At 40.3% G+C, this 27,718-nt stretch overlaps 1 protein-coding gene across 1 annotated transcript; it reads right to left on the bottom strand.

Annotated features, from left to right (window-relative positions):
* Window positions 1-195: 195 nt before the first annotated feature.
* LOC137290298 (uncharacterized) lies at window positions 196-27,718 on the bottom strand. The gene is made up of 19 exons (XM_067821104.1): window positions 27,667-27,718; window positions 25,743-25,836; window positions 22,735-22,932; window positions 21,599-21,729; window positions 20,703-20,811; window positions 19,472-19,632; window positions 17,907-18,029; window positions 17,290-17,401; window positions 16,624-16,790; window positions 15,014-15,121; window positions 14,277-14,354; window positions 11,994-12,117; window positions 10,616-10,789; window positions 9,734-9,955; window positions 7,137-7,255; window positions 6,458-6,515; window positions 5,511-5,750; window positions 4,703-4,774; window positions 196-1,549 (listed from the first exon to the last, which is right to left on the bottom strand). Exons 1-19 carry the CDS (start codon window positions 27,670-27,672, stop codon window positions 1,410-1,412), a joined length of 2,436 nt encoding a protein of 811 aa, XP_067677205.1. The 5' UTR covers window positions 27,673-27,718; the 3' UTR covers window positions 196-1,409.

Raw genomic sequence — 27,718 nt, 5'->3', positions numbered from 1 at the left:
GTTGAGAACTGACATAATGCTCACCCCCAAAACAAAGGAATGTCGCTCTTAAGTTTTAAAACTGACGATCGGTTTTAAAGCAGTTTCAAGCCTCTGTCGCTGTCCTTTTGTGACATTGAAAAATATACAAATCAAATGTACATACATTTTACATTAAATGCAATACTATTCATGCGAAAAAACAACCAACAGTTGTAGAATATTATGTTTTACTGAACCAATAATTAGTACATGCATATTAGTGCCATTTCGAAAGATATGAACCAAATATTTCATAACTTGTGAGGTTACATCATGATATATGAATTGGTGAGCATTAAGTACCCCTGTCATCGGTTGATCCATTATGTCAGTTTAGGGTTACCTCCCTTTATCCCGAATCTCTGCCCATATCCCCACATAAACCAGTAATTCTCCGACATTACGAAAAGAAAGACATTTTCTTTTAAAAAGTCTCTTCTCAATGAGTTTTTTTTTTTTACTTTACCATACGTTGCCGTTTATGAAGTTTGTTGCATAAATTTTGAAAGGGGTTACTACATCACGAGAATCATCTCGGCTTTTTTTAACACTGCCAAGTGGATTACGAAGTCGAATTAAAAGCCATATACGTGTATTTAAATCCTCCGGGTAAGGCCGGTCACGTGACCTGATATTTGAACCACATATTGGCTGTCGAAGAACATTATTTATTTACCCGTAACCGACTTTCGAAATACGTCGTTTGTCCATTCAGCAACTGGGACAGTTTAATTAGGAGGTATAAACACTATACATTGGACAATTTCCGAGGGTTATTGAGTTATTGAAGCAGTGGAATTCATTTGGAACCGACGGTGTCAACCAACACATCATGTTTATCGACATCGTAAACACAAAAGTAAACCAAAAGGCCCAAATGGGTTTTACCGTCAGTTATCATTTGCATCGAGTACGGATACAGCTGTGAAGTGTTATCAGCTGGCCACTTCAGCTGCTTCCCGTCGTAACATCTGGAATTGCTCACTTTGTGACGTAATTCCGACGTTACTTAAAATATTATTTGAATGACGTCACAAAGGCTGGTGACGCAACAAAACAATTGTGTGCGATATTCCTACGTGTCAGCGAATAGTTTTGCAATTTCCGGCAATCGAATACCATTTGATGATTTTCAGCCTGTCAGATTACAGAACATGGTGACTTTTGGTTTACAATTTACGTTCTCTGTTTTATCTACGGTTTTGAAAAAATAAAACTGAACACTTAACAATTGTAATTGCTACAGGAAATAGTCCAGAATAGATAATTTGTAACAAAACACAATGGAGAACTCACATTTCAACGTCAGTGCTAAGATTCATACAGACACTGAAACAGAAACGAAAGAACAAATGTCCACGCTCGACTTTCTGCAAAACTTTCAGTTTTCACTCCTCGTAATTTTTGTTGACAAAAGCAACTTGAAGGTTTTGCCCTGTCGGTCGTCGTCGCTGAATAAAGATCATCACTCCGACACCAATGATGACGCCGACTGCCAACATGGCTAAAGCGACGCCAGCGATTGTCCCTGCAAGGAAGAAGACGCTAAAAGATGGTTGGAAACGAAATATACGATATGCCAAAGTCCACACACTTCTTTGTATAGTCTTTGAAATATAGATGGGCCTGCACTTTGGATAGGAGGTATAATCGTTAATAATTTTTTTTTCAACACCAAGGCAGACATCCCATGAACACACCACCATTTCTCTTTATCACCATTCCCTAAACACAACGCACTGATGGTCGTCCACAACGCAATAGCCTGATACATGTACATGGGATGTCATTCTATAAATTGACATTTTCAAAAATTACTGTAGACTATCAATTTCGACAATCATCTCGCAATCACTCAGTCGCTGGTGTTTGTTTCCAGCCGGGTTCTTTTGTGTACAGATTTCACGTCACACACCAATCATCTTTCAAAACAGTGACTGGGAAATTCTGTAGAAATAGCTAAGGTCATACGGAAGGACAAACGGTGATGCTCTCTCAAAACATTCGTAATTATCATATCAACATTGACTGATTCCGAAATATCTCCCATATTTTTTCAATCAAATTAAAATGAGTACAATTGTTTTTAAGAGTGATGTGTGTTTCTGTGTGACCTACATCCGTATTTATTGGACCTGTGTAATGTGATCCGGTTTTTATGTGACCCTGTTATGTGATCCTTTAGATTTTGAAATGTGTGTTTTGATGTGAGTCATGTGTCCCTGTGTGTGATGTGATCTTTGATGTGGTCCTTTGTCATGCGATTCTGTGATGTAGAACTGTATCATATCGATGGGTGTGGTGTTATAGTCTCTGATGTGATCCTATGTGTTGTGATCCTTGGTGATCTAGATCAGTGTTAAGTAACCATGTGTCATGTGACCCCCGCATTATGTGTCATGTGATCGTAGCACGCATGCAAAGAGGATATGCAATGTGGTCCATCTGATGTAAAGGGCGAATGTTGTGGTCATATGTGATGAAGGCCTGGGATGTGATCCTTTGCTATATGCGATACCTGGTGTGACGTTTTAATGATGCGAGTCTATATGATGTGTCATGTGTGGTGTCATCCTTTGTAATGTGTCATGTGTGATGTCGTCCAAGGTGATATGTGTGAAGTCACACTTGTGTCAATGCGTCATGTGTGGTTTAATCCTGTGTGACATGGCATGTGTGATCTCGCCCTACCTGATGTGCCATGTGTAACGTCATTGTTTGTGATGTGTCATGTCTGATCTCGTCCTTTGTGATGTGTCATGTCTGATCTCGTCCTATGTGATATGTGTGAAGTCACACTTGTGTCAATGCGTCATGTGTGGTTTAATCCTGTGTGACATGGCATGTGTGATCTCGCCCTACCTGATGTGCCATGTGTAACGTCATTGTTTGTGATGTGTCATGTCTGATCTCGTCCTTTGTGATGTGTCATGTCTGATCTCGTCCTATGTGATATGGAATGTGTCATGTGTTACGTCACCCTATGTGATATGTCCTGTGTGATGTCATCCTTTGTGATGTGTGATGCCATCGTATGTGAGCTGTGATATGATCATACACTCTTACAAAAAGAAACGCAATACCCAAATATCAATGACAAGTTGGTGCTATTCAAGGACGTGTAGATCAGCGGAAAACAAAGATACATGAATGAAATTTTATGGAGTAATGCATTGCTATCTTGTCCATATTTTATGAATAACAGTCATTAGTGCTGTCCATCACGTGGTGTTGAAGTCATTACCTCGTATGACCACCTCCAGCTGCTACCACTGCCCGACACCTGGATGTGTGGTTCCGGAATCCTTCTCCAGTGGAACAACTGTTGAAGATTCTGGGGTGGATTACGACGTCGACGTACCTGTCCATTGATCTAAACCCAAAGGTGTTCGATTGGGTGTTCCGGGGATCTGGAGGGCCAGGGGAGGGTATTGATGTTGTTATTGGCCAGGTAGTCCACGGTGGCACATGCTGTGTAATGCCTGGCGTTGTCCTGTTGGAAGAGCGGTCGTTGACGATCAACAAGATGAAGGATGTGCGGACGGATACTCTTTTCGGTGTATCAATGGCCGTCAGATTGCTTTGGACAAGCACAAGTTCCGATCTGCTGGTGTATGAGATCTTTACCCACGCCATAACACCCCACCACCGAATCTGTCCACCTGTCTGGTGCAGCTGGAAGCAAAACGTTCATGACGCCGTCTGTGGACACGGTCTCTGCGATCACGTCGCCTAAGGAGATAACGGGATTTATCGTTAAAACATATGCGCTTCCACTTTGCCAGGTTCCATGGTAGCACCGTGTTACATCATCTCACTTGTCGACGTCGATGTAGTCGTGTCGAGGAGGGGGCAACGTTTGGACGTTTGACACGTATTGCTGCTTTTCGGAGACGGTTCCTGATTGTCTGATTGGACACTTTTCGGTCTCCAAATGGTTCTTGTGCTGTGTCCCGGACTTTACAATGGTGGTCACGTTGGTGGGTTGCCCGGATGTACCGATCTTGGGCAGGTGTAGTGATTCTAGGTCTTCCTGATCTTGGATGGTCATTTGTCGAATTTGTTTGACGAAATCGATCCCACAATCGAGTTATTGTGCTGGGATGAACGTTGAAGATCCGTGCCACCTCACTCTTTGATTCGCCAATCGTCCACTTGCCTGATTTCGATCGGCTGCGTTGAGGTGCCCCATTTTCGTGTACAGTATTTGCAAAGATCGTGGATGAAATTGTGAGATTCATTTGGGTCTTTTATAGTCACATGCTGTACTCATGATTTGCACGTTAAAAACAATCATTGTGCCTGACATTCGTGTTGCATCACATCCACGCACATCAGGACAACCCTGATTTATAAAATCGTTCAAAGAAACAATGTGCAACCATAAAAAATTGTTTGAGGTTACATATGTGTACAAAATTTTAAGAATCATTTTGAATTTTATTTTGCGTTTCTTTTTCTACGAGTGTATGTGATGTGATCCGTGTGATATGTCATTGGTGTTACGATCTTACTTGGTGTGTAATATGACAGAATACACCATGGTGTTTCAAGTGGTGTAATCTTATGTCATGTAACTTGGGATACCAAGTTAACAGAACGAGTCGGTAAGCCACTTTTTCCACCCATTTAACTTTTTATAAAACTTTCACAAATACTGACGTCGTTGTAGGCGTATTACCTGCGTCGCTCGACGACTTCTGTGGCGATGCGACGTCGCCGCAGCTGGTTGGTGCTTTTGTCGGGTTGTTTCCTGTTTTGGGGGATAAAGAAAGCTATTTACAAACACAACATAATGATTAATACTGGGTTTACAGTCTGAGAGCTACAGCATTGAATACCTGAATGTTCTGACGAAGGCGGGACCAGACGTGGCAAAGCCACATATTGTGGTCCCTTAGACTATCAAACTCAATCGCCTTTCGTGATTATCTTTCTTGTTCTTGGTTCTTGTTTGTCTGCATCATAAAACAGTCTTCCTCAAAGTAGTAAATGCCTACCCCTAACATTTGAGGTTTCCCTCCCTCATTAAGCACTCCCACCGTCAGATAAACGGAAAACTTTCAAGGAGGTGTTTACTCACTTAAACAATCACTTATTCACTCACTTTATTCTCCATTTTGTTCGACAACCTATTTCCCACAAATGGGCTATCTCGAGACACTGATTATGTCTATTTGACTTACCTGACAAGAATTTACATTATTTTTGACAACGTGAATACAGCGTCAACAAATAGTAAATTTCCAAAATACTATCAGGAATACCTGTCGTCATCCTGAATATTTCGAAATACTGGTTATATGACAATACATGCATATCACGATTAAATATGTTTTGGTGGCGTTTCCTATCATGTTCCAAATGTCATCTTTTAAACTCTGAATATATTACTTAAGGACCAGCATAATTAATTGTATGGAACATGCATATACGTCATACGTATGGTTAATTACATGTCATCGGGAAAAGCTAAATCCTATGTTTACCTGTTCCTTGTTTTGGCGTCTGTTGTCCGGGATTTGGTTTGGGTGTCTGTTGGCCAGGATTTGGTTTGGGCGTCTGTTGACCAGGATTTGGCTTGGGCGTCTGTTGGCCAGGATTTGGCTTGGCCGTCTGTTGTCCAGGATTTGGCTTGGGCGTTTGCTGGCCAGGGTTTGGCTTGGGCGTCTGTTGCCCAGGGTTTCGCTTGGGCGTCTGTTGTCCAGGATTTGGGTTTTGCGTCGGCCCTGGAAAACCACATGTGAGTGAATATGGTTTTGCGCCGGTTTGAGCAATAATCCAGCTATATCACGGCGGAGGACACCAGACATGGGCTTCAAACTTTGTACCCATGCATGTGGAACATTGAAACCGGATCTTCGGCGTGACGAGAGAACACTTTAACCATAAGGCCAGAACACAGAGATAATGACAGATTTTCCAAACGTTTTCAATACCCTCTGCTAGGAAAATTCCATCAACGTATTGGCAATGTTATGTCGAAAACGTATGACACAAATAGTGCAAATCCACCGTAGGCCCTTTGTCTTCAGTACAACAAAACTTCAGATTTATAAAAAGTATGCAAGAAATACTAGAGAATGATGCATACGTGATGCTATCATACTATCATAGAATGGGACGTACTTGCATACTATTAATGATATGATAAATATACCACAGAATGTGATATACTTGACACTATCAATAGAATAATGAGAACACCAGATAATAGTATATACCTGACACTATCAATCACATAATTGGAATACCAAAGAATGAGATACACTTGACACTAACAATAACATAATTGGAATCCTACAGAATCAGATATCCTTGTATGCAATCAATAACGTTATTGGGATATTACAGAATGAGATACTTGATACAGTCAGTAACATAATGATTCGATACAAAGTACAGATGTATGTTGTATAGTATAAAGATTTCTCACCCGGTGTTGTTGCGCTGTAACTTATCTGACGTATGCTTGTGGCTGTGAACGTCTTATTCTGAAATTTTAAAGACAAAATTGTCAAACTCGTTACTCCTTTCAATGTGCATAAATAGGGAGATGGCATGAAAGAAGCTATTAAACCAACCCTAGGAACAAGTAAGCTCATGATTTGAGGCCATTGCAAGGAGTGAGTGAGTGAACAATAATCCAGCTATGTGACGATGGTTTGGAAAAGACAAAGTCTTTTCTAAACGAAAAAGTGATTGACATAAGGAGCAGGAACTGTGTCAAATATAGCGATCGCATTTATTAACATTCGCAAAGTCAGCCTATAAACTTAATTATCTCATTTCCGAGTGAACATTGAAAAACGCTGGTGGAATATTTCAAAATGCTCCTGTTTCTATTTTAAGCTGTATAATAGTTAGCTTTAGAATGAAAACTTTCAGTATCGTGATACGTATTGTATCGCCACCCTTATATCTGGATTCGTATCATATTTCAGCTTCAGTGCATAATGCTTTGGCAATATCGTTGTGACTAAAGGTTTAGTATCGTGATGTATCGTATCGCAGGTTGTACGCCAATACAAGCACTACTGCAAAGTAGTGGCTGATGGACTAGATAACCACGTGACGTGACATTGTTAAATGAGTTTAAGTATATGTGTACTCACGATACCAACAGATGGAAGCTGCACTGGTATAACAAACTTCCCTCCAGTGACTGCGGTAGCTATGAGATTGTACGCCATAGCTAAAGGTGTCTCATGGTCCACTGCTCCCGTCAAAACACCTGGACACAAATACAATAACCATCTATTTAAAAGTATTCATAGTTTACAAATTAAGATGAAACATGCAGCAGATGGTCCCGGTGATCCTGGCACAGCCAGGCTGGTAATGCTCATCATATTATTAAGCTCAGCGCCTTTGTACCCTCTACAAGCAGCTCAGACAGCGAATGGGACTTCTAGTTATCTAGTTGAAGAACTTACAAGAGAACACGTCGACTCACCAACACTGCAGTCTTGTGCATTGCAATATATAACTAAGACAAGTGGTCTTGAAACATTTGTCGAGAACCAAATCTGAAATCTGACGTCTTATGATCGATCACGGAAAGATTTGTTCAAGAAAACGATCATCGCTCCTGATCGAGGGATGACAAACGGCTGGTGGAACAGTGCCGGATGTTTCCTGACTGGAAGGGTCATCTCCACTGGTTGCAGATAAGGTCGGCGCCGTTCCACCAGGCGTTTGTCATCCCTCGGTGTGAAACGTGAAAACAGGACATGATCGTTTCTTCAACAACTCTTTCCGTGATCGTCCGTGATCGATCACAAGACGTGTTAATTCAGATCCTGTTGGGTACAAAGGTTTCAGGACCATGCGTCTTATTTATGTTTTGTGCACTTATCCCTACTTCGAGTTATTTAAACATTCATCGTTCTTATTTGAACCCAAACGAAAAGTAATACTGTCCATTATGTTGTGTGCTTAAAAACTGTTTAAAGATTTCAAAGCTATATAAGTGAACTTGTTATTATTGTGTAAGGAATCGAACCCCTGCCTTTCGAGTGCTGAGACGACGCGTTAACCACTGGGCTGCCCAGATATAAATGCCTGTCTCTTGGTCTCAATCCCTCTTCATACAAGCGAACCGCAACAAGACTGATTTATACTAGCCACATAAAGAAACTGTGCATTGTCAAAATATTATCCCAGTTGATAAGTACGATAACAATGTCAAAAGTACATATAAACTTTAATGGAGGCCAGAACAAGTCGTGAGACGTCAAGAGTCCACAAGCGGACATGTGTCAAACGACCACGAGAACAGCAGTGCATCGACGACGCATAGAGCCTATCAAACGTGCAAGGAAGGTTTGTGGAATTCACGTCAAATTCTCTCAACTTCTGTTGCAAGGTCAAGGGCGTTATCGGGCGGATGAGGAAGACGGCGTAGACGTCGACCCATCTCGTCCCAAACACGCTCTATCTGGGAGAGATCCGGTGAATTTGCAGGCCAAGGCAGTAAGTCAACGTTGTGGTGTTGCAAGAAATCCATAGCAACCCTTGCCGTATGAGGGCAGGCATTGTCCTGTTGGAATGTTAACCCAGGGCCATGTCGTTGTTGAAGAGGAGCTGCCATAGGTCGAAGAATCTGATCCCTGTAGCCCACACCAGTTAAGTTGCCCTGAACAATCACCAAATCATCACGGAACCACCGCCACCACCACCACCAAAGCGATTCCTCTCCAAGACGCATTACGTTCTCCCACGCGTCTACAGGCACGTTGACGTCCATCACTATGTGAGATGTTAAACCTGGGCACATCTGTAAAAACAACATTTCTCCACCAAAACAAAGGTCTGCGGACATGATTTCAGCACCACATTCGGAGAGCTTGTCGATGACGTTGTGTTAGGATGGGTCGTATGGCGGGACGTCTTGGTCTGATCCCATGCTGACGTAAACGTTGTCGAACTGTGTTGGGTTGAATATGGCGAAGTCCTGGGATGGTCCGGGCAGTCATCACTGTAGTCTGAAACTTGTGGCTAAGATGGGTCACCCTTACCCATCTGTCTTGCCTTGGCGTTGTTGCACGTGGACGTCCAGAACCTGGCCTATCGATGACGTCATTTGTGTTCTGGTAGTGTCTCACCAGTGCAGAAGTGCTGTTCCGGTGGCAGTGAAAATGTGCAGCCACTTGTCGTTGAGACATTCCCCCACGGACCATCCCAGTGGACCCATGACGTTGTGCAGACGTTAGCCTCGGCATGCTATGCGTTTCAATGTCCGTTCAATGGTCGCAAGGGCAGCGGTTGAGCTTTCCAAAGTGACAGTACTGAGTGGTATTCATTTGCTCTGTTTCTCTTTCCCGGAATGCACTTTCAACAACGTAGTGCACGTCTCAAGGACGAAACCATTGACGGCACGGAATGCGGCACGTGCATGCATGTTGGGTACATGTCACCAATCTCTGAGTTTAAATTCTTACGTGTCTACACAGGTTTGATAAATTTGAAATTTTTGTGTGCACAGTTTCTTTATGTGCCTAGTATATATAAGCAAGTGGAGGCCTTAAAACATTACTATCAGACAATGTTTCTATACTGAACAGAAAAAAGAAACGCAACTGTCTTTCGTCATTTCCTTTTAAGTAGAAAACATAAACACGAACGCTTACCTTCATGAGATATCATTTTTTAAACGTGCGGTTCTTTTGCTGTTCAGTGAATTTACATGTCAAAGCATATTTTCACTTACGCGAATAGTGATCACAGGTGTCGCTGCTTTGAAGCACCTTTCCATCAGAGGTATAATTCAAACTCAGAGCGCATGTCTTCCGCGCTGGGCAGATGTCGAAGCTGTTACAAGTAGCTTGCTGGCTGTTGCACACAACAGCACAGTTGACGGGGTCGCCGACGTTTGGTACAGTGGCGTCGTCCTTGAAGTTTGCCACCTGATTTGGCCATCTCCGGTACCTGACTGAATAGTAAACACCATGTGTGAGCAACTAAAACCAGTATGCGAAATAGCCACTGGCCCGCTAGTGTGTGGTTGATAAAAATCCAGTTGGGACAGTAAATCTTCACTTGCCCGACTAGCCCGACTGGCTAGTGAATTTCCCTGGGGTCATTTTTGAAATATGTCACTCATTCCGAGTCGTTCAGATATAATCCACCTTTAATCATGCAAGATTATGGCTTATAAATAATGATATTTTACGTTTATACAATATTTCCCTACTTTGTACATTCAAATGTCGGGCTAGTGAAAGAAAAGGAAAGAAAGTTAACTTTTCACAATTTCCCACCAGACAAAAGGACCAGCGAGTGGACAATGATCACTTTTCATACATTAAGTGCGACATATGGCAAATATGTCAAGTAAACCAAATGAAACCAAATCATCAATTATATCCCATGTTCCATCATAGAACAGCAAGGAACCCTGGGCCATTTTCACAAAGCGAGTTAGTGCTGGGACCATCGTGACGCTTACTTAAGCCAGCCATAACACCCAGTCTCTTTGTCAAAGCGGACCCAGATTTACAAAGCGGCCATGGCTCTTCGAGTCAATGTTAGAGTTCCACAGAGATCGTCTTAGCATTAAGATCGTTTTGGAGAAAGGATCGTATGACGTTACCTAGATCCGGGGCCTTATTGAGAATGGTTCCGACGAGGTAGGCGTTCTTCGTGTCCCAGTGCACTGACAGGCTCTGTATTCGGACAGGTGACAGACCTCCTGTCTGAGCGAGGACCACCACCGCAAGTTCTTCCAGAATGGTCGGGTATTTCAGTAGGAAGTCGTTATAGTTACCTGTGGATGAATTAAACGAGGAACAACTTCAGAACCGCCTGTCATTGTGGTATAAACCCTGTCCGTTGTAACACAATGGCTGTCCAGTCCTATTCGTTTGTGCCATGTGTGCATCTGAATCTCTACAACTTCTTCAGCTTGACCTGATCAAGTGAATACTAATGCATTCCGAGATTGTGTAATAGCGAAAGTGAACCGATTGTGAAAGTAACATGACGAGTGAGGTTTCTATGTTGCAAAAGTTCGTAAACCAAAATAGATAGCATATGACTTTACAAACAGTTCAATTAACATGAATTTTTTTTCAGAAGTGTTGTTTTCCGGGACATGTTTCTTAAGGAACCCATCATGTATCCATGCTTCGCACGAACGCAACGTTACTAAGTTTCTCTGCTCCCCTATTTGATTGGGTTAACTCGACCTGCCGTTCGCGCCATGCATATGTAGAGTAGATCATGTCAAGTTGAACAAGCTGTAGTGGGTGCGCAAAAACAACTTTGCAGGCCTTGAGTGTATAAATTTCTGTATATGATGTTATTCGCCTCTTAGTACACGCATGGGTTGCTGAAGGCCAATTTTAAGCCGGAATTTCACGGGTCAGAACCTTAACACAAACTTTCTGCTATTTGTCTACACACTCGTGACCCTTTACTGATTCCCCACACATAGAGACTGAGTGAGCGACGTCCAGTGTTCGAGAATCAATCAATCAATCTATCTATCAATCAATCAATCTATCAAACAATGCATTTTTTACTTACTTGTTTTCAAATCATCAATAGAATATCATATTGCAACTCAGGTTCAGTCATGAATCATGAAACATACGAGAAATATACAACGTCTTTTTCAACCGGTTATCGGCCAAGTCTTGAAAATAAAAAAAATAAAAGGACTCATCTTTGAATTAATACATGACGTAGAGAGTCACTTACATTCGGGAATTATCTTGAACAAAAATGAAGACATTTCGAAATGATGTATGTGTTTATGAGTAAACAACGACATAAATATTTCAAAAACTTAGTTTACGTAGATACTTCTACACTGCACAGAGGAAGGTAGATATCTCTATTCACACACACAAAACAAGAACATTTACATTGCACAAAAACGCAGAACAAAGCAGTTGTATTTGCAAAATAAAACCAAGGGTAAAATCGTTCTTGGAAATGTTTTAAGTGCAAATACCTAAAGTACTTACCAGGGAAAGTTATCTCGAAGTTGATCTTATCTTGATCTAAGTAGCATTTTGAGATATCGAAGCGGCTCAAAACGGGGTTTTCTTGATCAAAGTTGTAGAAATCATACGACAAGGTGTATCCACTCTATAGAAACAAGATAAAATGCAATATTTGAATGTTGTATAGATATATGGTTCCTTATGCTTTCTTTTAATATCATAGTCAGGAAGTTTGGCATGTCCAAGGTAAAGGGCCCCATAGTAAGTTACGACACTTCGAAAGACCTTACTGCTATCGGTGACGAACAACGTTTCATACCTTTTCGAATGGTCTCATAGTTGTCAATCGATAGTATAGGACCGATAATCCAGGATTAACAAACATTCGATCTCGCAATCCATAACATAGCCAAGCATTACGAGTCGACAGCTGTGACACCGTAAGGCTGCACACTTGGTCCGGTCTAGTGAAGATTTCGGTCTCGCAATTCGGAACCAGAACTGGTTCTTGAATATGCGCTTGTCACAGGAAATAAGCTGGGTCCTGTCTCCCATATTATATGGCAATCTGTTGTGCACAAAGGCATCCCATTCGTAACTAATCGTGTCGTGCAAGACGGATGACGTCTCGTAAACATACAGTGGCCATGTTACGACTGGGCGCTGTCTAAGCGCAAATGGACATCGATATGAAAATAGTCTAGTATTTTTAACAAGAAAGATAACTCTGAATTTCCAAACATGGTACCTATATTCTAAGTATTCTATATTCTGTCGGCAAAACATTAATTTTGTAATTTCCTTTGTAAAAATGTTTCAGTGTAGAAAGCTGATGATGCTTTAGATCAAAATTTAAGTTTTAATTGTGCTTTGCATAGTTTTTAGCGAAGTTTCAAAGTTCAACGGTGCCGCCATTTTCAGGGTTCGAAATGCGTTTTACTACGCGCAATTTCATTGGTTTGCCACATTTCTCAACGGATAATGACGGACAATAGAGGTACGCTTCTTTTTGTAGGTCGAGGAGAGAGGCGAGAATGAAAGAGAGCCGAAAACCAGCTTTGTATAGGAAGTAGCTCCTCACGAGGCTTACAGGTCCTAAGCGTCCGTTATAACACCACGTGTCAGCATGATAATTGTTGAAAGGCCATCATGGACGAGTGGTGAGAAAAATAGCTTGGCTTATTGTCGAGTTTAAGATGGATGCACTTAAACAGCGACGTCATGCACATCTTTGCTTGTGGCTACTTCTTCGAGTGCAGGTCTACTGGGCCACCCTGACGTATTCAACAGGACTGCTTGTTGTAACCGAGTAAGATAGACTCGGATCCGGCCAAAGTTAGGTTCATCCCCAAATTGCCGATTGCAAGCAAGGGTAATACCAAGATCTTTTTGAATTGTTTTGGAATATAATAGAAATGACAGAAAATGCCTGGTAAGAATAAAACATAAATATGCAAGAACACTGTTGAGCACCCCCTAACATATCTTAACACTGACCGCCATGTGGCTGGTATATTGCTGAGAGCGGCGTAAAAACTAAACTTACTAAACGCTTAACATTGAATGACCCCCGACATAAAACCTTTGAGGTATATCTGGGAGATGTTTGGTCGTCGTGGTCAACAAAGGCATCCTCCTTACAGAACCTGGCCCAAATAGAAGCTCCTTACAGGAGGAATGGCATGACGTAAACTACCCCCTTCAGAGGATCAGGAGGCTAACAGGGGGTATGAGGATGAGAGTGCTGGCTGTCATGGTCATATGGAGGTTACATCCGGTATTGATTTGAATGACGTAAGACAGGCAAATTGACATTTTGAATGTTCACATTCACCAATAAATTAAACAATAAACATTCCAGGGCCATCCATACTTGTACAGGCGTAGTTTTGTATTGAAAATGAGCTTTTTTCATCATAAAATGAACGGAATTAAATCAGTTTGTCGCTTTGCAAAAGTCAAAATATCATACCGGTCAGACAATCTCACGTTTTAGGTACTTGGTGGACACCTATCACTGCAAAACATAGGGGGTGCTTCATTATAAAAGTTCCAACACATTCCTGAAAACTTAATAGTTCACCGACATGGTGAAAACAAAGTTGAGCATATTAGCTTGTGGTATATTCTAGAGGGTGCAACTCTGCTGCCGTAACATTGTGACTGTTTGTAAAACGAATGCAACCCCCCCCCCCCCCCCTCCCCCGAGAAAAAAAAACAAACCCGAAATCTCAACGCACTTTGAATGCATCGAATGAGTGCAAAAGTCTCACTAACTTACGAATTAATGCTATTTTTACCCACCGCCGAGATTTCAAGTCGAACCGGAGTGTCCACGCTGTCTTCGTTGTTTCCTACGTCGTTGTCGCTAATCCAGTCATTCTGGTGACATTTCAAAGACATAGTACCATCGGTTAGTAAATGTAGTGTACAAAAATAGTTGGGGATATTTGTAAATTTTCAAATTATGAATAATGATGTATTTATTCACTGACAGACTGATAAAATATCAGTCATAAAAATACCAATATCCCTAACTTATTTTGTCGAGAATGTTTTTGCTAATTTTGCATTTTCTCAGTTTGTATTCTTCTTGTAATTATTATTAGAATATGTACAACGATGTCTGTTTGTTTACGGTTTGTTAACTGTTTAAATCTTCAACCCTAGTCGAAAACAACAGAATATATATTTCTGAACTGTCTATACTTTGTCTTTCTTGACATTCTTGTAAAATATTCATGCAATCACTATCACCATGATTCAAATATGATTGTTATACCGTTACCCCATACCCCTGTGAACATTCTCAGAATCTTAAGCCTGACGTATGCAAGATCGGATGGTTAGCTTTGCTGACCTGGTTAATGCACCAAGGTTAATCTTAGTATCGAATCCTAGAATGATGCTCATGGTAACAATCACTGGCGTGTCTGATTCAGACACGATACTAAATTACAGACCGTCTTCATATACCTGGAATACTGCCGATTATGGCGTAAAAACAACAAACAAATCCACATGTACGTCACATTACTTACCGACATGAAATATATTTCGAAGGTTACTGGCATACCCATCAGTCCGTCGTCGCCGAAGTCCGTGCGTACGTTGGTGAAGACGTCGCACATGATTCCACGAACAGTTCGCTTGTAGATATCACAGACGGTTATCAATGCAACAAATATGTGAACTATTTACAAAAAACAGACAAAACGCGATTGACACAAACGGGACAAAATAGGTTGTCAGTATGTCCACCCTGTGGCCTACAATGACCCGACGTTGCACAATGTGCAGTGGGTTCACTTATGCATAGTGTTGGCTCCCCTACCCAAACTGATCCATCGCCCCACAATTTGTCAGGCGGGCAATAGATTGATGTTCATTTCTATACGTGACATGCTCACGCCCTTCAAATCAATTTCATTTTCCCGTCTTTGAGGGAATTTCGACGTGAATTAGTTGGAATAAAAAAATCGCGACGCTCTGTTGTCGTTACACATATACAAGATAGATGTCTTGACATTTGTACTCCTTTATAAACACGTTATCTTTCGCCGTTAAACGGCTCTTCAGATGTATATTGTGTTACATATATGTAACTGTTAGAGTGTATTGCGTTATCGTTACAGATATATTAAATCACAAGTTACCGGCATTCCTTTGTACGCATAATGCATTTGTGTTTAAGGTTAGTCCGATTCGCCTGCTGACGTACGTGAACATACACGAATTAAAACTCACAATTCAGATGATCATGGGAAACAAAGTCAGTCTTCCGTACAGACTGGTTTATAGCTGGCTTTGCCTTGCGCCTTATTTATGACATATGATAACACGAATTGCTCATGCTCCTCCAAGAAATATTTACGATTTCACTTTAAAATCGATATTGATGCAGAGAGAAGAAAATATCTTGCCAATTGCTCAAACATGATAAAACCAGAAGTTAAAAGAATATGTGATTAATGAATTGTGTTACGAGTGTGAAATGACTGAGAATATATATAAAGGCTGGTTGTCGTGTTGAGGGCGACACTCACAAACACTCATTCATATTAACAGGAGGATACATCACTGTCACGCTTGATCATCAAAACCAATCAACGCCTGACATGATCTGGTGTCACGCCGATCGCTGTGTTTATATTCTACATAGCTGATTCTCTCTCATACCAAGACTTTGGTGAGTTTGATAAATTATATCTTGTGACCCATTGATTTTCTCTCACTTGTATTGTATTTGAAATCTGTTTTGTGAAACTGACTTGTGACTTTGTATACCTTGCTCCCGTTGCATAATAATGCATAATTTGAACGTTTATGACTTGTCTTTGTTCTGTTTTGCTGCTTCACAAAGGGATTTCTTACATCGTTTGTCCCGGTAAATTCTTAACCGTAACAATTGAAGAATTTGCTTTTGCAGTGTATATAATGCTAATATCATCACGCTGTACATCAACGTCTTTCCATGAAAAACTCAAATATGCCCCATGTATATATTCGTCCTGTCCACATTGTGTACCAAATGCTTAAAAGGACGTTAGCACTTACACAGAATTGTCTTGAACGTGTTTGTCCATAAACTAAATTGTTCCTCTCTATCATACCATTGCCAGCTTCTCAATCGCACGAAAAGAAGTCATACCTGCCCTGAGTAGGCAAATGCCGGGGTCAAGTCAAAGAGCTGTTCTGGGCTCTTCATACCAAGGGCTTGATGTGAGCGGGAGACATTCATGGTAGCGTCCCACGTCCCATTCTCAATTGGAACCATCGTACAGTTGAGGAAGGACTTGTCAATAATGTAGGCAACCCCTGAAACAATATAACAAAATTAATTAACTGCCTGCTTCAAAATATATTTGCAAATATACTGAACTGCAAAAAAAGTCAAGGTTTGATAACATTAAACCGCATCAAAGCAAAAAAAAAAAAAAAAAAAAAACGAAAAAAAGAACTTGACAACAACAGAACTGCGCTTCTTTTGTTGTCAGTATATTATGAACCCATAACATATTGCCGACAGGGATAGTTGGAATCTCGTTGATCCATTCATATCTGTCACTAAGAGTCATTGTTAATCCCGCCGTACAAACCATTGCAAAACCAGTTAAAATGCATTATGTGTTATGAACGTCACGTCTTTCATTTCGACCTGTGCCTTGTTTCTTATTTCCCTGTTTGCATCGAAGTTGTGTCCTTTGATAAGAAATAGTCAGGATCTGTGATAATTTGTATGTGCCCTGTGATATTCCCCAACCTAACTCTGTCCTGCTCTTGCAGATTGTACCGTTGTACCATTGTACCGTTGTACCTGTGTTGTAATCGTGTATCTCGGTGACGGCGTCATAGCTGTAGTACGGGTATGTGAGTGCCGTGGGACGGGTGTCGAAACGGAGGAGTTTGTAGTTGTAGTCGTACCACACCTGAGAAAATGACGTAAGACAGGGCATAATTATGAGTCAGTAAGAGAGATCAAAGGTGACACATTTGTCTAATGGGAGACGAATCGTCTTACAGAGTTACCCGCCTTTGGTGTGCCAGAATCTAACGATAGTGGTCCCGTAACCCGGTTTGCTGTGCTTTTGTTTCTGGTTTCCTCAGCATGAATAGGTGAACATGAACTGACGCTATCTTGATTGATTGATTGTCGTTTAAAGCCGCACTCAAAAATATTACAGCTATATGGCCGCGGTCTGTAAATATTCTAGTGTGGGCATGACAATCCAGTGGCCAACAGCATGAACATCGACCCATGCAACTAGGAACCGATGACATGGGTCAACCATGAGCCTGACCACCCGATCCTGTTAGGCGCCCTGTATGACAAGCATGGTTTGGTGAAGGCCAGTTCAGTACCAGATGTTCCCGGGATGTTCGTTGACATTATATTTACACGGTTTGCATTGCATTGCATGTACATTTACTCACATCAGCATTGACGACTTCGTTCAGATCCTGATCTACTATCTCCTCCCTATATTGGTAATGTTGCTTCAGCTTCGGCATCGCTCGTGTTTGCTTCCGACCAGGGCATGCGACACCTTTTGGGGTCTAGATAAATTTATTACGATGATAAAGAACAAAACCAAGAACAATAAAAAAAAGGCCAACCCAACCTCTGCTTCTTCAGCTTCTACTACTCCTGCTACCAAATCATATAAAATCTAAGTATACTGGACAGTAAAGGAAACGCCACTCTGGTTTTCGTCAAGTTTTCAAATGAAAGACATAAACATGAGATTACATTCATGAGATTACATTCATGAGATTACATTCTTGAGATTACATTCATGAGATTACATTTTTTCGAAACTTGCGTTTCTTTTCCTGTTCAGCATATTTACATGCATGTGTAAAGTAAGACAGGTATGACAATATTTTTCATATTTGTTTATGTTTTGCATTGTATATTATAAATAATGTCAGTATAGTTCGATTCAGAAAAGTCCTATTCGATGTCTGGGCTTTTAGAGGCGCGACAAGGAAACTGAGCTGATGATGAACCTTAACAGCCTGAGTGTGCCAGGACCATCTAGCCGCTCTCTGCTGCACATTATGCTCTGCTGCTGCTACTACTACTGCTGCTGCTACCACCACCACTACTACCACTACTATTGTTGCTGCTACTGCTACTACTGCTACTACTGCTACTACTACTACTACTACTACTACTACTACTACTACTACTACTACTACTACTACTACTACTACTACTACTACTACTACTACTACTACTGCTGCTGCTGCTGCTGCTGCTGCTACTACTACTACTACTACTGCTACTACTGTTGCTGCTACTACTACTACTACTGCTACTACTACTACTGTTGCTGCTACTGCTACTACTACTACTACTACTGCTACTACTACTACTACTACTACTACTGTTGCTGCTACTACTACTGCTACTACTACTACTACTGCTACTACTGCTGCTACTACTACTGCTACTACTACTACTACTGCTACTACTGCTACCACCACCACTACTACTACCACTACTATTGTTGCTGCTACTGCTACTACTGCTACTACTACTATTGGTGCTGCTACTGCTACTACTGCTACTACTACTACTACTACTATTACCATCACCACCACTACTAATAGTGCTGCTACCACCACCACTACTACTACCACTACTATTGTTGCTGCTACTGCTACTACTGCTACTACTACTACCACTACTATTGTTGCTGCTACTGCTACTACTGCTACTACTACTACTACTACTACTACTATTACCATCACCACCACTACTAATAGTGCTGCTGCTACCACTACTACTACTACAACTACTACAGCTGCTACTGCTGCTACCATTACTGCTACCACCGATACTGCTATTTTACCTCCAATGTTACCTCCTCCACTAAATATCTGTACTATGTCTCTGGAACTGGGCAATGCATTATAATGGCAATAATGGTCATGTAACTGAAAATGATTTGCTCAAAAATTATTTTTGTAAATGGAATGTTTTATGTGTTTACCTCCAAATTTGTCATGTCCACAACGTAACTTTTAAAACCAATATAATCATATATATGATGGAAGCTTGACCCTGGACCTGGACCAAGCAGGGAGGCATAACCCTGGACCTCAGCCCTCACTGGAATTTGCATGGTGTTGTCCGCACTTGTCCAAGAGATGGCTAGAACAAAATACAGCTGCATAATGTATACAATGTACCTGGATGCACTTCTATGAAATATAAAATTTCGCAGCCTGAATTTCCGAAGAAATATGAATGGTCAGAAGACGTGTATAGAATAATCTGTTTTAGGTGGTGTTTTTTCAAATGTATTTGTGTTTTTAATTATTTTTGCTTGCAGCTGTACTAATGCATCTTTGCTAAAACATTGTTGCTTTCTAAATACTTTTGTTGATAGTGTGTTTCGTGAGTTTGTAAAATTAGGCCACTGTGTGTATTTAAAATTGTGTTTGTGTTTGATTCAAATGTAAAAAATCCTATTATATAATTATGCTAATAATTTCAGATTCGTCAACAGTTATCTTTAATGGTCTATCAACAGTAAATGTACTTCATTTTCGTCAAGCTGAATATTATATTTAAGCACTTGTAAGCAAAGTATTTAAAGGTTCATCGCCCTTGCTTAGTTGTTAGCGTTCGCTCGTTACGCCGAAGACCCGGGTTCTAGTCCCCAGAGTGATACAATTTGTCAAGGCTATCTTTGGTGTCTCTGGCTGAAATATGGCTACAAGCAGCGCGGAACCTAGCTCACTCACTCCTTTGTCATTGGGTCAGTCCACTTTAATGCTGGGTAGACCAGGTATCATTGGTTATCAATAAATGCATTTTAAATTGACTTGTCTTCGAATTCTCATTGGACGAAGTCGGTGAATGATATCCCTTTTTATGGTAGATATAAATTATCGTTTTGAAAATAAATCTAGAATAGAAAGTCACAATTTCTATTTCATAGATTTTAGCATTTGGTCAAGCGGCACTGTCATTCGGTATTTGAATATTTCTTCCTTCCTTCCGTCATTAATTCTTGAATTGATAAATGCGCTCACACACTCATTCATTCAGTACCCACAGTTGGTCCTATTATAAAATTTCAACTACTGGTATATCGTTTACATATGCATGAATACGTTTCTTCCTTTCTTCCTTTCTTCATTACTGCATTTCTTAACTGTTAAATGCACTCATTCACTCAGTACCCAGTTTATCGAGGTTGTTCGCGACACAGATACCTGAAAAGTAGTAGTCGACGGTGAAGTTGACGCCGAAAGAGCTCCAATACATGCAGGACTGCCAATGGTCGCACAGGACACCTCTAATTGTAGTCTGCCCCTTGTAAACCTTACGGAAACAAATTCACATACAGGCCCTTTCTTGTGTGTATTCGAATCGATCGAAGAGATCGATACCCATGGTGTTAATCACTGGACTGTCTGGTTCAGACTTGATTATTGACAGACCGCTGCCATATAGCTGCAATATTGCTGACTGCGGCGTTCAACATGAAAACAACCAACAACCAACCCTTTGATTATTATTTGATTTATAAACAAAACATTGAACATTTGATGGATGGACAATATTGAGTTGATCTTTCGTATTATAAGATTTTGTTTGCTAGTTGTTTAACGCCGCAGGTCTGGAGCCGGTCTGTAAAAATTCTAGCCTGGACCAGTTAATCAAGTGATCAATACCATAAACAACTACGCATTTCTGATACGATGATGTGTGCCAAAATAATCTGCGAGACTGACCATCCAATCCCGTTATTCGCCTCTTACCACTCACATCAGTTGCTGAAGACTAGTTCTAACCTGGATGTGAGAAACGTCAGACGTCATCTTCATTTTTTAAAAATGTATATCAACATAGACAAAGACAATGCCAACTGTCTGACAGGAATAACATGTAAACAAGTTTTATAAAAAGTGGACCTCCGTAGAATTTCAGAATCAAACACTGGCTAGCATTGCACGGTCGGTGCTCATGACGTCGACCACTATCTGAGACTCGATGACAGACCGCAGTGACAGCTGAAACATTGATGAGTACGGACGTATACAACAAACTAGCAAATAAACAAAATAAAGGCATAAATTGAGAACCAAAATATGGTCATTGATCATACCTCTCCGTACTTTTGAGCAAACTTCAGTACAGAACTTGTTGAGTATGTATGCATTTTGCTGTTTGACATTCGACCACCGATGAAGGCATCATCATTATCCAAAGCTTGGTTGTGGACGGTACAGTTGTTATCTAGTAAACCAAAAGAGAAACATCAACAGAAGAAAACAAGATTCATTTAGAAACTTTAGAACCGATTTAGACACACATGCAGACCTCATAATAGTGCTTTGAGCACGGGCCTTGTACATGGAATAAAGCACATTATGTACACATGCACAAAAGTTAAGCGGTACAATTTTCATAGTGTCGTGATTTCACCACTGAAGATTAGAAATACACACTATAAATATTTATGACTGATTTAGCCTTCCATAGATTCTTGAACCTACGATTGTAAAGATATGACAAGGAAGACGTTCTGTACGTCCAACTCCATTTCCCTATCATCTGAATCTTGAAAATCAAGTTTCACACACTTGGTTTCACCGGTCGGTTGTGAGATTCTCCTTCCACTTTAGAGTAAAAAAAATCAGTCATAGTGAGGAGAAAGTTAACTGCCGCTGAGTAATGGCAGGTGACGGGCATGAAATATGCTGGCATGTCATGCAGGGCCGTTGCAAGGCAAATGGGTCGTCATCACAGCGTCATCACCGTTTATGCCAAACATAATCAAACCAATGATGTCAATGACAGGCATAGATCTCGTTATGGTAGATACCATTGAGCATCCAAAGGAGCAGATCACAACAATAGTTGGGGACGCTTAACTTTTGTGTATGCTTATATACATTCATATTTATTTTCATGAGTCAAGGTACACGATGATTTAGCAACATGATCATATGCAATCGAAAGCAGAAAACACTTCTGGTTAATAAAGAACGACATTTGTGGCGTTCGAAGTAGTGGTCATTTTATGATATTTCCAAGGAAACACCTGATACCAAGTACGCTTAATTTCTTCTTTGACACATGTCATCGTATCCCAAAAAATCGATATCCATGCTGTTGATCCGTGGATTGTCAAGAATGAATTACTTACAGACCGCCACCATATAGCTGAAATAGTGCTGAGTGTGGCGTTAAACAAAAAGCAAACAAAACACTCGCAGTTTAATAGTTCCAAATGCTTACTGGAAATATGGTAGCTCTCATTGGTATTCATATTTATATAGATCCACTCGATCTGTCCGTTTTGTGTGATCCTCATGGCGGATCGCTGTGAATTCAGGTCGAAATATTCCTCAGCAACCACGCTAGAGTTCATTTCAATAAGAGCGCCCTCGATGGTGACTTGGAAGGATGGAGGTAGCGCTTTTGGAAGTCGGGGATCTGGAAGAAGTTACAGACGGTGTTAAAGCACAAAGTGCATCATGTCAACATGTCCGAACAGCCGATCGCCGTTTAACATTCTCTGCTCCCCTATTTAATGTCGTTTGTACTAATTGACCTGCTGGGTAATGCATACGTAGAGTTGCTCAGGTCAACCTGAAAAAGCTCCTTTGTGAGATCAGTCCGTTCTCGGGTGCTTCTCTTAAATATCAAACGCGCTGCATGCGTCGCTTACTGCCGCTTACTGTCGCTTACTGCCGCTTACTGTCGCTTACTGCCGCTTACTGCTCTGCGTTCGGCTTCAGATTGAATTTAGAGACTTATTATTTCGGTCTTACATACATCTAATTTCCAAACACAGTACGTTTATATCCTAATTGTATTCTTACGATAAACCATGAAGCATGAAAGGAAACTGTATAGAACTAATTCCGTCAGATTAAAACAACAAATGTTATTTTCTTGTAAAGTCATGAGCGTACCGTTATGTTAATTAGATAGGGTGTTGTGTTATGATACATCGCTGAGGTGACGTTCTGTGAAGTTTCTTTCTTTCTTCACTCAGCACTTTTCTGCTGCTGTCATGTCTTTACATTTGTCTCGTTGTGTCATGTTAAAGTATCGGGGCGTGGCGTCACTATATATACTTTTTCAAAAGAGTAGGGGATAATGAACTTTCAATTTAGATAGGAAGTGTAAACGTTAACAAACGTTTCAAGGACAGACATCTTATGAACGCACCACCATTACCCTCTATTACCACCCCTAAACACAACGCATGATATGCACGTGCACAACGCAGTAGCTCTATACACATGTAAGGGGTGTCATATTCTTGATTTTGACGGGTTTTTTTTCAAGAAGGTCGAGAAATCACTTAGAACATTAATTTTGACACACATCTTGCATCTCACATTTGTTAGTGTTTCTAGTCGTTTGTTATAAAATGAAAATCGTATACATGCCATACACCAATCATCTTTCAAAACCGACTTCATTTCAAATAACCATGGTTGTTAGGAAGTTCAAATCGTGATGCACTCTCAAAACATTCAATAATATCACATCAACATTGATTGATTCCAGTAAATCTCCTAAATATTTTTAATCGTAAATAAAAAAAAACGAATATCCCCTACTTTTTGGAAGAGTATATAAGTCGTGCGCTGCTCACGCGGGGAGATGGGTTGATGTAGCCTCGATGTTTGTTAATGTTCCCTGAGCCCAGCAATGTATTTATCTTACCGCGCACCTCGATGTTTTGAATTGTTTGAAACTTGTGTGAATCGAAAGATTCTAATCTTGCATCTTGGTGTTTTTTCCGGAGGTGTTGTCTTAGTAAAGTCGCCGCGGTGTACTTCCCCTTCTTAATATTCACAGGGACCAAATCTGAACGTTTTGTCAACATTTTTTAGTTGGAATCCGACGCAAATCATTTCGCAGCCATCGCTCCACACAAGAAAAACAAGATTTAGAGTTATCTCCCTTTCATCGATTTGCATTCGAAAACATCGGTGATTTCCGTGCATCATACATGATTCAATGTCATTCGACATAAAAAAGTACCACCACGAAGTACCGAGTGAGTTGCCATTGGCAGCATGGTGCATTGAAATGTCAATCAGGAAACGATATTTACCTGTGAGGTGAGATAAATGGTGTTATATATTGTTAAATCAGGTTGCAACGTTATGAAGCTATGTTGTGGCGCTTATGTCATATTGTAGAGATATGACATATAATCTAGTTTTGTGATGCCAAGTGAGTTATACCCTACTTTGAACTGTGTTATATTGTTATTTATTACTCACCCGTGTAGGATACTGCAGTGTAATATTTTTACGGCAATATTACACTAGTGTAACATCACTTGACGCATGACGTCAAAATGGTTCAAAGTTGTGACGTCACATCGCTAATGTCGCTGTCGCATTTTGACTATACCTTGCTTGACTCGCGGAGAGCAGCGAGTCCTCACACTGTGGGCAATTTCGCCACTGTTTTAGTCAATTTATTTTGGCAAGTAATAAACAGAATACTAAACTCTCTTCCGTGAAATACCATTTTCGTTAAACTCGTTAAAGACTTGAGGTCAAACTCGCTTTCGCTTGTCTGACACCAAATCATTACCTTATTTAATAAAAATTGTATTACACGGAAGGTAGTTTAGTATCCTCTCTATACGGCATGGTCGGCTTTATGAGGCGGAAAACCCGAAGTCATAAAGGTCTTAGACGTTTTCCATTCTGTAAAGAGGAAACTCACAAGCAGAGATACCATACTGAACACCCAGAAATACAATCGGAGCGAACCGGGAATTGAATCAACGAGGATTGGTATCTAGTATGCCAAATACGCCTAACTCTGCGCATCGAATTGCGGCGCCTTAGACAAAGACGGGCACCCGTCACTGAGAATGCAATCCCGCCTATCCCTATTCATGTTTCAGACACATGTACACGTATACGATAGTTTGTTAACATGTTTTTAATAATTACCATCAACTTATATGCCCCATTCTCATCCACGCCGCTATTGAACCTTCTACGAATTTTGAAAAAAATAATAGCGGCCATCTTTGAAATTTGAGTGGTCGACGTTAATTTTACAGTTTACCAAAGTGAATACGTAGTATGCAAATTTTGTTGTACATCAAAGTGAATGATTATTCCATTATCTGTCCTACTAGATGTGCTCCAGTCATTCGAAACTACAGAAACACACAGTGCTATCTTATCTTAGAATTGACCTCAACAAGCAATGAGGTTATCATATCTCAACCCGATATATATTACCCGTATGATGCTCACCGTTAGGGCCGACTGTTGGGCCTGAGACATTCTGGCACACCTGAGCCGTGCCGGTGTTCGCCGACAGCAGACATAGCCCGAGAAATAGTAACACCTGGAAATACCAAAAATAATGAACTGATATTCACGTGGATAGAAATAATAGCCCTTTCATGATCATAATACATCTAGTCTATATTAGACTGTTATTGATGACCAGTAACCCATGTTCGCCGTAAGAGGTGACTAACGGCATTGGGTGGTCTTGCTGACAGGGACTGACACATGTCAACGTATCCCAGTTGCTGAGATTGATGCTCATGCTGTTGATCACAGGACTGTGTAATACAGGATCGACTTTTTACAGAACACCGTATATGTGGAATATTGTTGAGTGTGGAGTAAAACTCATTCAATCACTCACCTGTCTACCTGTAGCACCTATTAATAAACACATGCAAATGCCAGCTAATTGTTCCCCTATGATCACTGGAATACGTGATCAAAATTGAAAATACATCATACAATCCCCATAAGAGATATACAGATGTTTGTTTCGTCGTACATATTGTGTGTGGTTGATGTACGTTTGCAGCAAAACTCAAAACTGGACTCACAGAATAAAGGATTTCTCTGAAAAAGGATTTAACTCATAAAGGATTTATTTCAGTAATCATACTGTCCCTACAATGATACCAAGCCATGAAGAACGGGATTTAAATAACTATAACCAACCCATGCTTAACGTAAAAGATGACTATAGGTGGCTCGCTGGCCTGATCACTATCGCGCAGGCCGATGCTTATAATGTCAATCACGAGATACGATTATGTAGAAAAAGGCATCATATAGTTGGAATTTGCTGAATGAGTCGTTGGAAAAAACACTCAACAACATCAGACACCCCTACCCCCTGCGCCAAGGTAAACTACACAAAAGTGAAATATATATTATAAAATACATCATATAAATTAAAACCTATAATATAATGAAATATATAGAAATCCTATGAATTAAGATCTAAAATATAATGAAATGAAATAAGATGACTGAATGACTAATTAAATAAACAATATGATGAATGAATGAATGAATGAAAGAAAAAATATTTATAAACTGGCGTAAAGCGTATTTCATTGGAAGAGTGATTGAGTCCCTCAAATCGTCTTCCCATTCCCACACGAGTTCAGGGACAACATTCTCGGTCAGAGCAAAGGTCCCCTATCAACATGATAAGTTCATATCAGATCTGTGTTTAATTGTCCACTAGTGATGCACTAGTGGTACATTTTCCTATAGGGTTCGAAGACCAGGGTTCGATTCCCCAATGAGTAATTCTTTTTTTTAAAAAAATTCAGACATTGACCCGTGAAGCATAACAACATGCTATGTGTATGAATGGATAGTTCATAATTCACACCCAAAATATGTTAATTAACAGCTATAATTCAACCTCGATACACACATGTGTGCATTCATGCACACAAACATACATACAGACAGATACACACGCATACATACATACATACATACATACATACATACATACATACATACATACATACATACATACATACATACAAACATACATACATACATACATACATACATACATACATACATGTAAATGTATATTTGTATAAAATAATAAAATGATATTTCAGGCACCATCATATTTGAGTTTCTGACGATAAGTTACATCAAAATGGCTAGGTATGAATTAAATAACTTAGTACATATATAACAAAGTTATTAATGTATATATCGATATTATATCAGCCCTAATCAGGTAAGATACATTGTCACAATATATGATGATGGTCAAATGTATAATTTTACGATTGAAGCGTAGTGCGGAAATGCTACAATGAACACGGTATTAACATAAAATTTCTGTTATTTATGTTAATACGATTGTGAGGATACAGTGAAATGGCGTACGTACCTTCATGCTGTAGATTCATCGACCTCTTTGTTATCTGGTGATATCTGTACTG

This window comes from Haliotis asinina, chromosome 7, assembly GCF_037392515.1.
Source record: "Haliotis asinina isolate JCU_RB_2024 chromosome 7, JCU_Hal_asi_v2, whole genome shotgun sequence".
Taxonomy (NCBI): Eukaryota; Metazoa; Mollusca; class Gastropoda; order Lepetellida; family Haliotidae; genus Haliotis; species Haliotis asinina.
Note: the sequence above shows the minus strand (reverse complement) of the source record. Positions and strands in the feature narration are given on the sequence as shown.

What these genes read in the sequence shown, in the direction of transcription:
- LOC137290298 (XM_067821104.1), bottom strand. An exon ending in TTGCTCAAAAGTACGGAGAG is followed by an intron (nt 20,812 to 21,598) that starts GTATGATCAATG and finishes TGTTTCCGTAAG; the next exon opens with GTTTACAAGGGGCAGACTAC. An exon ending in CAATAAGGCCCCGGATCTAG is followed by an intron (nt 9,956 to 10,615) that starts GTAACGTCATAC and finishes TTTACTATTCAG; the next exon opens with TCAGGTACCGGAGATGGCCA.